The sequence below is a fragment of the Haemorhous mexicanus genome, chromosome 6 (genome assembly GCF_027477595.1).
Source record: "Haemorhous mexicanus isolate bHaeMex1 chromosome 6, bHaeMex1.pri, whole genome shotgun sequence".
Taxonomy (NCBI): Eukaryota; Metazoa; Chordata; class Aves; order Passeriformes; family Fringillidae; genus Haemorhous; species Haemorhous mexicanus.
Window position 1 is genome coordinate 39,720,471 of NC_082346.1, and position 12,495 is coordinate 39,732,965.

Genomic DNA, 12,495 nt, shown 5'->3' on the forward strand with positions numbered 1-12,495 from the left:
CAAATCCCATTTTAAGATACTTAAATTTCCTAATATGGTGTATATGGTACTTAAATGTCTAACTTACGAGTCCCAGGTATCACAATAAATAAATCAGTCTCTCTGGAAGTGTCTTAATTAGTGAATGCAGGAATGTGCCAGAATTCAGAGGTGTTTAGTCCTGCCTTCATCACAGACTTGTCTGCTTTCTTCTGCCTATGGGGTCCCGTGGGGTGAAAACAGTGCTGAGGCCAGCTCAGACCAGGTTTCTACCTTAAATGAGCAAGGAACCAGGGCTGTGCAGACATGAAATTGTTTGCACTTGACACACTGTAGGTGCAGTCTTATTGAGGAAGGTCCTCAGTTTCCACAATAGATAACTTTCCATTTGCCCACAGAGCTTGTAGCTGGAGAATGATACTAATTTTTTTCTCAAACCTGCAGTCTCAAATTACTGTTGAAGCAATTTTAAAAGCCAAGACTAGCTCAGAGCTATGTAGATGTTAATACCATAAAAATAATGATAACATAAAATAATACTCTACTCGCTAGAATATTTATTTTTAAAAAATCACAGCCTAAAATTCTACGTTTGAAAAAGCTGTAAAATTTCTCAAATAATTTATCCTTACTCCAGTGAAATACCATTAAATTACAAGGGGAAAAGGTATTAATTTGTAGAAGACACAAAAGCATCTAAAATGTGTTTTTATTCCTGAGAAGAGGGAGGGAAAAAAAAGAAAATTGGTGGGTACTGTTTTGTGTGCAATTCCCAAGTATATTTTAAAAACAACATTGAATTTTTATAGCCAAATTATATTTTCTGCTAACGGGGAGCTGGGGAGGGATGAATAAGAGAATGATTGACAAATCTTTTAGGGCCTGATTTTACAAGATGCTGCGCACCTCCTGATTGCTGCCAATCACTTTCATTTTCTTTCAGTCGATCCGAGAACATATGGCATTATTCAGATGGTGCTGAGCACCTTCAATCACAGTCCTCATAATACCACAACATCCTCATTCTGTGCAAATGTGAGAATTGCTGTTGACATTTTAAATTGGAGGGTTATTTGGTCTTTGTCTGGACAAACTCCCAGCTGATATAAATGAATGTTCTGCCTGAAGAAGGATTGTAACAATAAACAATAAATAATCAATTGTAAAAGCACTACTGTATATATACAAACTATGTGGAATATCAACTTGATTTATAAAATTCCATACCTCTTCCACTTTTATTTGATGGGGGAAAAAAAGCACCATTCTTGTGGAGAATTGAAGTTTAGTTTACTCTCAGTGCAAATTTTGAAAAGTGGAAACTGTGGGTGTTATGTGCACAAGGCATTTGATTTAAAGAGATCAGAAAGGCATTTGATTAAAAATAAAATTTAAAAAATCAATTTCAACATACTGATTTGTCCTGCATTACAGTTACCTGTAGAGATCCTCTAGTCATGTCTATCTGTTTTTGATGCCTCTACAGAATAACTGTCCAGCATCCTCTGCCCAACCAATCAGAATGTAGGAAAATCTACCGATATGACGGAATCTACTGTGAATCTACCTACCAGAAGTATGTTGAAATCTGTGTGAGTCTTGCCTCTAGCTCGTGCATTTAGTGCTCGTGCTCTCCTGCTATTCCGAAATTACCCGTGTGTTGAAACCGTACACTTGTGTGCAAAACCTCTACAGCAGGGACAGAAGTATGTTGTTTAATTCTTTGGGATTGTGCTCTAAAAGCTAAAAAGCAAATAAAAAAACCCTAAGACTTTTCTAAGTCTCTTAGGTATGCTTCTGTACAGTGCAATAAACAAGAGTGTACACGCTAGAAAATCTAGGCAAAATGTATTGCACAGGTGCTTCACATCTTAGGGATTTGAAAGGTGTGTTATGTATAAATTAGCTGTCACTTTTTTTCAGTCATGTAATGGAATGATGAGTTGTAATTTGCATAATCCTTTAAGAAGTCAAATTATACTGTCATGTAGCAGACTTAACATGCTAGCTAGGATTTCATAGCTTTGCAGCTAATTAGTATGTACCTTACAGGACAGTTAAATTGAAGTTGAGTCCTCTTTCTTTGCAGTCATTTGCCTTTGTCCGTTGCCCTAACAGAGCCCGCTTTTGTGCGTAACTCAAGATCATTACTGGTGCTTCTGACAAAAATGCTATTGCTCTGGGCAGGCAAATGCAAAGGGCTTGACTTCTGTTAGTTCTGCAAGCAGTGAAGTTTCTATTTTACTGCAACAAGGATTTAATTATCTATTTCAACATAGAATTGAAGAGTATATATTTGACAGGTGTGTTGCAGATGATTTTGTATTAATATATTGCAAATGCATTATGAATTCTCTGTTATCTCACTGGATTTTGAAACTGCATTCTGTCACTTCGTGTTTACTTTTCATGCTCCAACTATATTCCTGTTTTGTATACCAGTGTTACCATTATCCCCCTCTGTGTAGCATTTCATTTTCCTTATTCTAAAGATTAGCTGTACTTTGCATTAAAACAAAATGTATCTTTGGCAAGGGCAATCATACTCATTATGGTTTTTAGATCACATTCTCTCATTCCCTCTTTTGATTCTATAACCTGCTGCTTGTTTCCTGAATCTTTTCTCTTAGTAATAGGTACAACCACATCAGTAAATGCTGTTACTTCGATGTAAATGAAGACTATCATTTTGGTTTACAGAAGTGAGAGGAAAGGAGAAATCTAGATTTATCAAAATAATTACAGCATCAGTGTAACTTGGTGAGCCAAAATGAAAATCTGACCTCTTGCTTGGCTTTCTTTTTTTGTGAATGGCTACTTTTGGTGTGAGATATGACTTATTCCTGATATACATAGACATAAATACTTTTTGACTTTTTTGTGGCTTTTCTCTTTTATCTCTAAATAATGTCAGCGCCCTCAGTAACTGAAGCAGTCTGCATCTAGTATGATTTTAAATGTCACCACAGAACTTAATTTCAGTATTTTTGCTTTTCTTGTAAGTTCAGTAAGCATAAAAATATATTCATTTATTTAAACGTATGAAACAGATTTGTTGTGCAATATTTATATCAGTTTTTAGAACGACTTCAAGATTTTGAAACTTTGTGGAAATAAGAAAACTTGGCACAGTTTGTCACGAGTGTTAAATATGGTGATGGCTTCACTCTGAATGCTGCAGTACAGTTGATTATCTTGATTTTGGTTTTTTTAATTAGATATAATTTATAGTCAGTATACTTAAAACCAGCTAGCTGTGCTGCCCACAAAATGAAATAATTGATGCTCCTATGCAATTGCAAATAAAAATTGGCATAATCCAAAAATCAGACTGGTTGTGAAACAATGTTGATTTTGCTATGTTTTGTCATTCCTGAAATGTGAATTCTGAAGTATTATAGCCCAGTTCACCTTGCTTACAAAAAACATGGATTATTTTGGGAAGCTAACAGCTAGATCTCTCTGGAGAAGACATAGAGTCCTTTTTGATTAGTGAAATTTTCTCTTGGTTCTTCTTCCATGCTGCTTAAAGTCTCTCAGGCATTCTTTCTCTCTTCTTCCCAATGGATGTTTTTGGTAATTTATTACCATAGTAATTTTTTTCCAAAAATATTAAAAAAAGTTTCTGAAAACTTCTCACTAATCAAGACCAAAAAAAAAAAAAAAATCAAGCTATTTTTGTAACACTTTGAAAGCCTTTAGTGTTTCAAGACATGTGAACATTTGGTACTAGATGTTCACGTGCATCTCAGAACCTCAGTCTCTTCCCTGATTAGGTTGGGAAAGGAAGAATGGATATAAAAATGCCACTAGCTGTTAACAGAAATAGCTGTGTGTCTCCTTTCTCATGCAGGATAATTTTTGGACTGGGCACAAAGCAGCAAACTGCTTTATTCTGAAAGCTAACGGAATTTTAAGGGCTGGCCAGACAGACCAGGACAGTAGAGAGAATCATGAATTTTGGAGCTTGACTTTTTCTCTCCTCTAGTAATTTTAAAATGAAAAGAAGTGTTATGCAGAGAACCTACTTTGGACTTATGCTTAAGCATGCACCTGTGAAAAGTATTTTGTGTGAAGCTACTTAGCTGTTGAATATAAGATATTCTGATACTTTCTGTAAAAATTTCAAAGGATCATACCATGACCTTCTATGCCAAAAATAGTTTTCAGAAAATGTTTGGGGAAGTAACATTTATAAACAAATTTTAGTGCTAATAAATACTGAAAATTTCTTAAAAAGTTCTTAAGAGCATGGATTAGTAAATACATTCTAGTGCTATTAAAAAAAAATTGCAGATAGGGTTTTTTATTGAGGAGCTGCACTAATGGTTATGCTAGTTAATATATATATGAAATGGGCAAAAATGGTATGTATTCTTATACAGATTTTTCTAGACTCTTTATGATATTCTGGCAACTGAGTGTCACAGCTGCTGCTGGATCCCTCACTTGGAATAGAGTGGAACATAAAATTTCAAAAGATGGTGAGAAAAGATGACAGATTCCTCCCCTCTTATACTGTCCCCCACCTTGGTTGCCATGGGCCCGTGGGTTTTTTAGGTCACTAAACATGTAAATATGCTCTTTAAAAAGATCTAAAGTAAGCTTCAAAATCAGTACAAATAATTTCTATGTTCACAAGGGATAGGGACTTGTCTCAAGCTGGGGAGGTAAAATCAGAGGCCTATCAGTTACTGGCCTAGAATACAGCTGTCCATCAACTCCTGAATATTTCTCTTTTTCTTTTCCAGTCGCCCCAGCTGTAGCAAGGTATGTCCAGGCTCTCCTTTTGTGATGTCAAACAAAACTGACAAAAAAAATATTTCTTGTTCAGTTCTAACTACTTTGTTATAACCAAACTGCCAAGGCTTTTCCATCTGCCCAGATTGAAAAATGTTTCTTCTGCTTGCTCAGACAACACTGGTTTGCACTCTTCCTCACCTTTATGGAGTGTCAAACAGTGAACAAAGAAGAGTTACTTGCCCATGCTCTCATTTTATTTGTTGCTAAATTACAAAGAATACTGGCATGTCAAAAATGAGCTTTTTTGCTTGTCTGCAGGGGACCTGATGAGTACAAGCAGAGGATATCTCAGGATTTTTGTGTTCTCAGCCTGGAAGCCACTTCAAAAATGACCCTTCAGGGTATCACCTGGGTGGCTGTTGTGTGTTATCTCCCAAGAAAGGGTGGAAGAATCATCTCTACCTTACTTTGCCCTGTCTGTATTAAGGAGACTTAAAGGTCATGTCTCTCTTCAGGAATATAGAGAACAGGGAAAAGTTCTGCATGAATAAATATGTAAGGAAAACACCTAGTTCATTTAAATCCCACTAATACAGCTATGGTCTTATTAGTTCTTTTTATTTCTCAGCAAGTTAGTGAAATGAACACAGAAAGAAGGCTCAGTGATTTCACTTTAGGGGAGCAACCCGTCCTGGAATGTGTAGCTTGATTGCATACAAATGTTCATCCTGAGCCTGTAAGTGCTCAAAACATCCAAACTTAATAGACCAAAGTAAGCTCCTGTCAGACTCCATGTTGAATCAAATGCATAAATATTTCTGCAAATGAGAAAATGAAGTGCAGGCCTAAGCTATTCCATTCAGTCTCCAAAGGCATTTATATATTTATCAGACTGCTATAACAGATATAACAAAATCAGGATTGGTTTGCATACATGAGAAATCTAATGGCCATACTAGTCAACACAAATGAGAATATAAACCTTTTAACAGGCTCTCCTGGGGTTTCTAGTGAGGGAATTCAACCAGCTGCAGAGCATGGGAAGATGGGTACTTGAAGTGGTCTGCAGTGCTCACCATCAGTGTCCACCTTAAGGCAGATAGAGCTGTAAAAACCCTGCAGAAGAGGAGCTAGTGGTTCCAAATGGAGAGTTGTGTCTTTGTCCAAGTGGGTTAGAACCCCCAGCTGGCCCCTTGCAGCTGGGCCTGCTGGTTCAGGTCAGTACAGTCATTCAAGCAACACAGGCTGACAATGCCTGAGCAGTTGCTATTTTTCTCTTGTTTCTTAGGTGGGTGCTGCACATAAATTGCCTTAGACATAAGTATTTTCAGAATTTTTGTTTGTATATTCCGACTCATCTGATGCTGTATAGCTAAAGCAAATATACACTAGTCTTTAACAATTATTTTAGCTCCAGGAAAAACATATAACATGTAAGACAACAGGACTGTTGTTCAGGCTAATGCTGTAGGGTGCATGAGTATTTTTTTCCAGCAATGGCTTCAGGATCCCATGTTTAGGGGTTCACTTGAGAGAACAACTGAGGAAGCTGCTATTTAGTTTGCTCTGCTCTAGTGAAACAGGAAGGAGAGGCCACATCTTCTTCCACAGTAGATTTCACTTTGCAGCAATGTTCCATCATTTCACAGCTTGATTTTACTTCTCACAATGTGAATTTAATAGGTGTATTTGAAGAAGATTCTAGATATCTCCTCTTCATAAATTTGACCTCTTTGAAAATATTGAAAGCTTACAACCCAATTCATTCTCTATCAGCAAAAGGCAGAGAAGCCATTGCTATACTCATGTGATAGCTTTTAACATAAGTCAACTGATTCTTACAGCCTCAGTGTGAGGCTGCCTGGAAAAACTTTATCCCTGTTGCCACTGCCTATGTTTGCTCTTGCCTTTGTGTAGCATTGAGCATATCTGTGGGCTCTCTGTTCTGAGGTGTTCTGGATGTCTCTTTTGGGAAGAAGGTGTCATTAACCAAATTTAAAACACACTCAAGAGTAAGCCAACATCTCCCTTACACATAAGACATGAGTGGACTTTCTCTGGGTAAGAGATGAGATTAGCTGTGGTACTTAAAAATGTTTAATGATCACTGGCTGGTATTAAGTTGAACCTCTAATCCTTGGCTGATTGGAGCATTTGGGAGAACAGCACTCAAAAATTACCATTTTTTAGTAATAGAAATTTTGTCATTTTTTGATTATGATGCAGTTAGATGTTGCACTGGCTTTAAAGTTTTACTTTGAGATGATTGGGATGTAGCCTGAATAGAGAGTAGATGTGATGCATACATGTCACCTGAAAATTTTCTTCCACTTAAAAGAATAGGATCATATTTAGGTTTACAAAATGCTGCTCAGTCTATAGCTCAATACAAATTTTGAAGATTCACTTAAGCTTTGCAGTATCAAATTGTAATATAAATTCTGAGTCAAATTCTGAAGTGAATTTGGTATTGTTCAATTAATGAATTAAGCAATTACCTTCATTAAGCTGTCTGGGTCTTTAGGTCTGTAACCACACCCTTTCAATATGATATTAGTCATAGTTTGCTAATTCCCTGTTAAGACAGATTTTTTGATATTGTACTGAAATTGCTGTTGCACTTCTTTCTCATTTCAGAAGGGGTCTTTTTCTGTTGTTTGTTTCATGGGGTTTTTTTATGGTGTGGTTTTGCAGTGCCTTTTTTATTTTTTTTTTTCCAGAAGTCATATTACTGGTTTCAGAAATGGGAAGATCAATTCAAATTATCTGTGACTGAGCTATTCTGCGTATTCAGCAAGGTTTCACTTTTCCCATGCTCTTTCAGTAACTTTCTGCTTTGCACAAATACAGAAGCATTAATACCAAGTATATCCAAAATATGAATCGGCAAAGGAGTGAGAAGTTCATTTTGCTTACTAACAGCTTAAATGATCATTCCATAACTTGGGAAATAATTGTCCCACAAATATAAGGAGCTAGCTAAATACCTGCTGTGAAGCTCAAATAAGTGGAGGGAGTTGTGGTAACAAAGCTGTCCTGGGGCATTTTAAGTATGCTTTTGAATGATAGAGCTCTAACTTTTTGTTTTCATCTGCCTTAAACAACAATATAAGATACTGATGTAGTCTTGAAACTTCTACTTCTTTTTAGAAGAAAAATACTGATTATAAAAACTTCAGATGAAAGGAAATCCTGCTTCTCTTTAGATGAACAGTACTTTCTATTTGTTAAGTATTGTTATCTTATTTTCTGTCTGAATATTTCTAATTTTATGTAGCAGAAGCATGCAAAATCCAGCATTGAGAAGCTGAAAAGTTCTCCTTTAATATTCATGATACTCCTCATTTCTTCCTACCTCTCCATTTAAATATCTGTAGACAGTAAACCAGTAATCATTTATCCTCCTCTTTGACATGGGTTTCTCATTTTTAGCAAGGCAAGTTTTCCAGAATTTTGAATGCATCCTGTAGCTTATTAAGGCTTCCAAGTTGGAATACTAGTATAGCCCTTTAGTTGTTCCTGTGGGAATGCTTGGGGATCACAGATATAAACTAGAACCATGTTGTTACATGCCATTTGAAACAGAAAGATTCTCGTCTCAACATTGGTAGTGATTTGTATAATCCTTTCCTATTGCTACTCCGTGTTTACTCCCTTGTACATCAAAGGATTTTTTTCACTGCTCTAGCCAGGGTATTGCACTGTAGCCTAATATTAATTTGGTTATCCACCATCATCCATATGCCTCATTGTAGCATATTATATTGTCTTTGTTTGGAATGTGTGCTCTTAGTTATGAGATAGACAGCTTTGTGCTCAGCTGTGTTAAAACACATCTTATTCAGGTGAGCCCAGGCTGCCATGCAATCTGTGGAACTGACAACTCCCCGGTATTTACCATTTTATTATCTTTTGTGTCATCTGCAAATTTTACTGGGAAGGATTTCATGTTTTCTTTCATATCACTGATTTATTCTCCTGCACAGGTACTCCTTAGGGAATAAAGGGCTCATGGAGTTCTTTCCCTGCACGGAGTACTTGGGGTAGATCTAATCCATATATCAGAGCTGCTGGTCATAATGTCTGGGAGCAGATTAGGGCTGCCGGCACTGATGAGTTGCAACCAGGCAGGGGCAGTGAGTCATGAGCACACTTTTCACTTGCAGCAGTATGAGATGGCTGCAGCCTTCTTTCAAGTACTGTGAGGCTTGTTTCGCATAGTGATGTTGTTGAAATACAGACAATTCTCCTTTGAAAATTTGTGTGTTTGTAGTGATGGCTACTAGTGAATTCCCTTTTTTTTTTTTTTTTTGTTTTTGAAAGCTGTTTCTGGAAACAAAGCTAGATTATTTGCAAATGGTTAGCAGATTTAGTTGCTGTGTTTATCTAAAAGGAAGAGTGAATAGGTAGTTTTTGGAAACCCTGAAATCTTTCATATTAGTTTATTTTCTTAATGAAATATTTTTTATTTCTTTTCCAAATGGTGCTTTTACTTAGAACTCCATGTGTTTTTCAGATTAATAGAAGATTAAATGATGAAATTAGCAAGCATAAGGCTCTATTGAAAAAAAAAGTTCAGAGTTTACTAAAAAATGAACCATTCGTTAACATTTTGTTCCTCATTTTTCTTCTACCTCCCAAACTGGGAACCTCAAAATCATGTTCTAAATATTGGGTTTTTTAAATTTATTTGGCTACTTAGAAGCTTTTCACAGTGCTATATCTTGCCTAATTTTAAGGCTAAATTTTTATTTAACAATCAATGAATTCTTCTACCTGGCATAAGGTTTTATGATGCAAAAGTGACACAGCTCTCATTTCACATCCAGTTAGAGCCATATTGCTGAACTTGAACTTATTTATAAAGAAACTGTTATCATAAACATGCTAAAATTCCATTATGATAGTGATGCCTCCAGTCAGTTCAAAGTATTTAATACTGATTTGCTTTCCCTTTAAGATGAGTAGTACTCCAGTTAAAACATGTGAATATTTAACAAAGTCTGCATCTTGTCAAACTGCTATACAGAAAACAAGACTTGTATTGCATTCTGTAAAATTTTACTTTTGTTTTTGTACAGATATTTGTCAGGTGTTTGTGGTCTTAAAAGTTCCCTGTTCACACTCATGTGCACATGTACATATATGCACACACATAGAACACACACTTTTGAAAAGAAAGAGAATTCAATAATTTTAAGGAAAAAGACAATGAAACATAAAGCATACTTCTACCTAAGTGCAGTAGGAAGGTGAAAATTTTTAGTTGTTTTAGGTATGAAGTGATTCTCTATTATTGTTCTAAAAAAGTAAGAAAAAAAATCCCAACCCCAAAACAACAAATAACAAGAAAACCACTGTACCATATGAACTAAAAATTACATAATTAAGATTTGCCCTTAATGTCGGGCAAATAGGGATTAAATTTCTCATGGATCCCAAACAAAAAATTTGGTCAAGAGGAAGGAAAGACACAGTCTGTCACACTTCAAATTTTCTGCATGTTGAGCAACAGGAGACCCATGGAGTGAGTTACCTTTGCCTGTTATAGTTGCATTGAACTTTGTTTTATGGTTTCATAAGCAAGGTTGGGTCTGTGCCATCTTTGAGATTACAAACTGTGATGCAGAGTAGCTTAAGATGCTGTATCATGTACCATTTAATCAGGCTACACTGAGTATGTGTTGTGTACTGGGAATAATTTGCGTGTAGTCTTTCCAGCTGCATCTATATAAAAGGTGAAATTCCCCAACCTCTGCACAAAAGTCAGCTAAATGGACTGTGGGGAATGGAGCAGCAGTTGAATGAATTAATTTCATGTAGCTGTCCATAGCTAGCTGTGACACTGCCGTGTGCTTCCTCCACAGCTGACTCACAGCCAGGATCTGTACACATCTTTGTGCAGGTCTTGGGCTGCTGAATTTCAATACGTTGATCAATTATCTCCTTGCCTAGAACAATCCTGTACAGTTTCCCACCCTCTTGCTAAATTCCAGTGACTCTTTTACTGCCTGGGGCAATAGTCCTGCAAGCCTCGTGACTGCACTGGACTTCATTAATTATGGTTGTTATCTTTGATACCTCTAAGATCATTGCTGTCTTAGGAGAGGCTGCTGTCTGTGTCATGGTCCCCTTCTGCATATCCTTTCATGTAAGCCACTGTACATCCTGCTTCACATGGCTAGAGGAGAGGGGCTGTTGTGTAATTCCCTTTTCCCCTGTAGAAAATCTGTCATTTCTGGGAGTGCTCTCCACTGGCAATTCTCAATGTGGAACATATAGATGGTCCAGGCAAAGGGAGAGAGCGCAAAGATTTTCAAGCTGTAAAAGGCTTTGTATACCCAGTCAAACTGCAGGGTGCAATGAGTTTGGCAGCCTGGTAGTCTTGGGACTGCCTGGAAGCATCACAGGGTTGCAGACACTCTCTGCACTGGGCTGTACACTAGGCAGCCTGTCACCTGTGCAAGTGACCAGCACTGATCAATGCATTAGTTGTAACTTGCTTTGGTATAGCATGTACCATTGCTTTGTCTAGCAGTATTTTCTTTGCATCAAGAATGCTGCTGTGCTCTACAGCTAGATGTTATACTAAAAAGGGCATTCATATTTTGCTAACTTGGCAGGTTGAATGGGTTTTGTTATTTAGTAGGTACAGAGGGAAATACTGAACTAAGATGAAGCGCAGAATACAAGCCAAGTCTATAGTATATTTTGGTATAGCTTGATCAATTGGCGCTATCTAAGTGATGTAGTATCCCACTTGGACAAAGATCCATCAGCAGAAACCTCTACACATATACAATTTTACTTGCAAAACTGTTCTTTTACTGATATTGCTTGTTTTGCTAAAAAAGTGATGACTTTCCTGTATGAGTCTAAAGCTGATCTTTGCTGATATAGCTGATTACATGCTTAGTGCTTTGCCACAGTGGTGTACCAAGATTGCTCTATTGGCAAAATGCTCCTAATGCCAAGCTCATCTGATTTTAGTAATTCACTATTCTTGATTTCAGAGCTCAACAAAATAAGACTCCTATTGTAGAATTTGAAGGGACATTAGTTGCTCCTTGACTCTGTAGTGAATAATCATTGGGATGAAGAGACTCAAGAGCTGTACTGCATTTAAAAATCAATCCTATTTTTCATAATATAATTAAATTTTTTGTCATTTCAGATATTCTTGTTGTAGACTTGCATTAAGGGTGAGAAACCTAATCTTCTGAGTTGCTTGACTTATTTGACATATTTTACTTATTTCAGTTTTGGTCTCCATAGAATCCTGCTGATGGTGTGATTTGCCTGATTGTGACAGTGCTAAATCTCACATGGTTGATCTCCTCTGCCTTGAAATCAAATGATGCAAACAAAACCTTTCCAAATGTACTCTGATCTTTTTCAGCCCCTCAAAATCTCTCACCCAATATTGCAGTGAAAAGCCTGGCAATCAGAATCTAGTCAGGCACAAAGCCTCTCTGCATGCTTTGGGCAACACCTAGATCTGGTGGTAAGGGAGCATCTTATGGTTATCATAGCAGGAGGCCTTCTTGCTTCCTGGGGCAGCAGCTTTTAGAGCTGCTGCATTGCTGCTTGATTACTGGTGATGGTTATGTTACATGCTGGACCCAGCGGGACTGAGACAGGTCTGATTCATATCCCTCTGGGGAGCACCAGGCATGTATCCAGACCACGCATCAGCATCAGTGGTGGCTGTGGCATTGAAATTGCTGGAAAAGGCATGGAATCAGATAATCATCCATAAAGGAGTACTACTGA

The 12,495-nt window shown here is 37.1% G+C and overlaps 1 protein-coding gene across 2 annotated transcripts in view; it reads left to right on the top strand.

The window, feature by feature from the left end:
• The window catches only part of NPAS3 (neuronal PAS domain protein 3), a 591,155-nt gene that overhangs the window by 79,625 nt on the left and 499,035 nt on the right, over positions 1-12,495 (top strand). The window contains exon 2 of one of the 2 annotated variants that reach the window (XM_059849891.1): positions 1,466-1,555. The exons of the other annotated variant lie outside the window; for it this stretch is intronic. Within the exon in view, the coding sequence (XP_059705874.1) occupies positions 1,466-1,555 (90 nt within the window). The remainder of the gene's footprint in view (positions 1-1,465; positions 1,556-12,495) is intronic. 2 annotated transcript variants of the gene reach the window in all.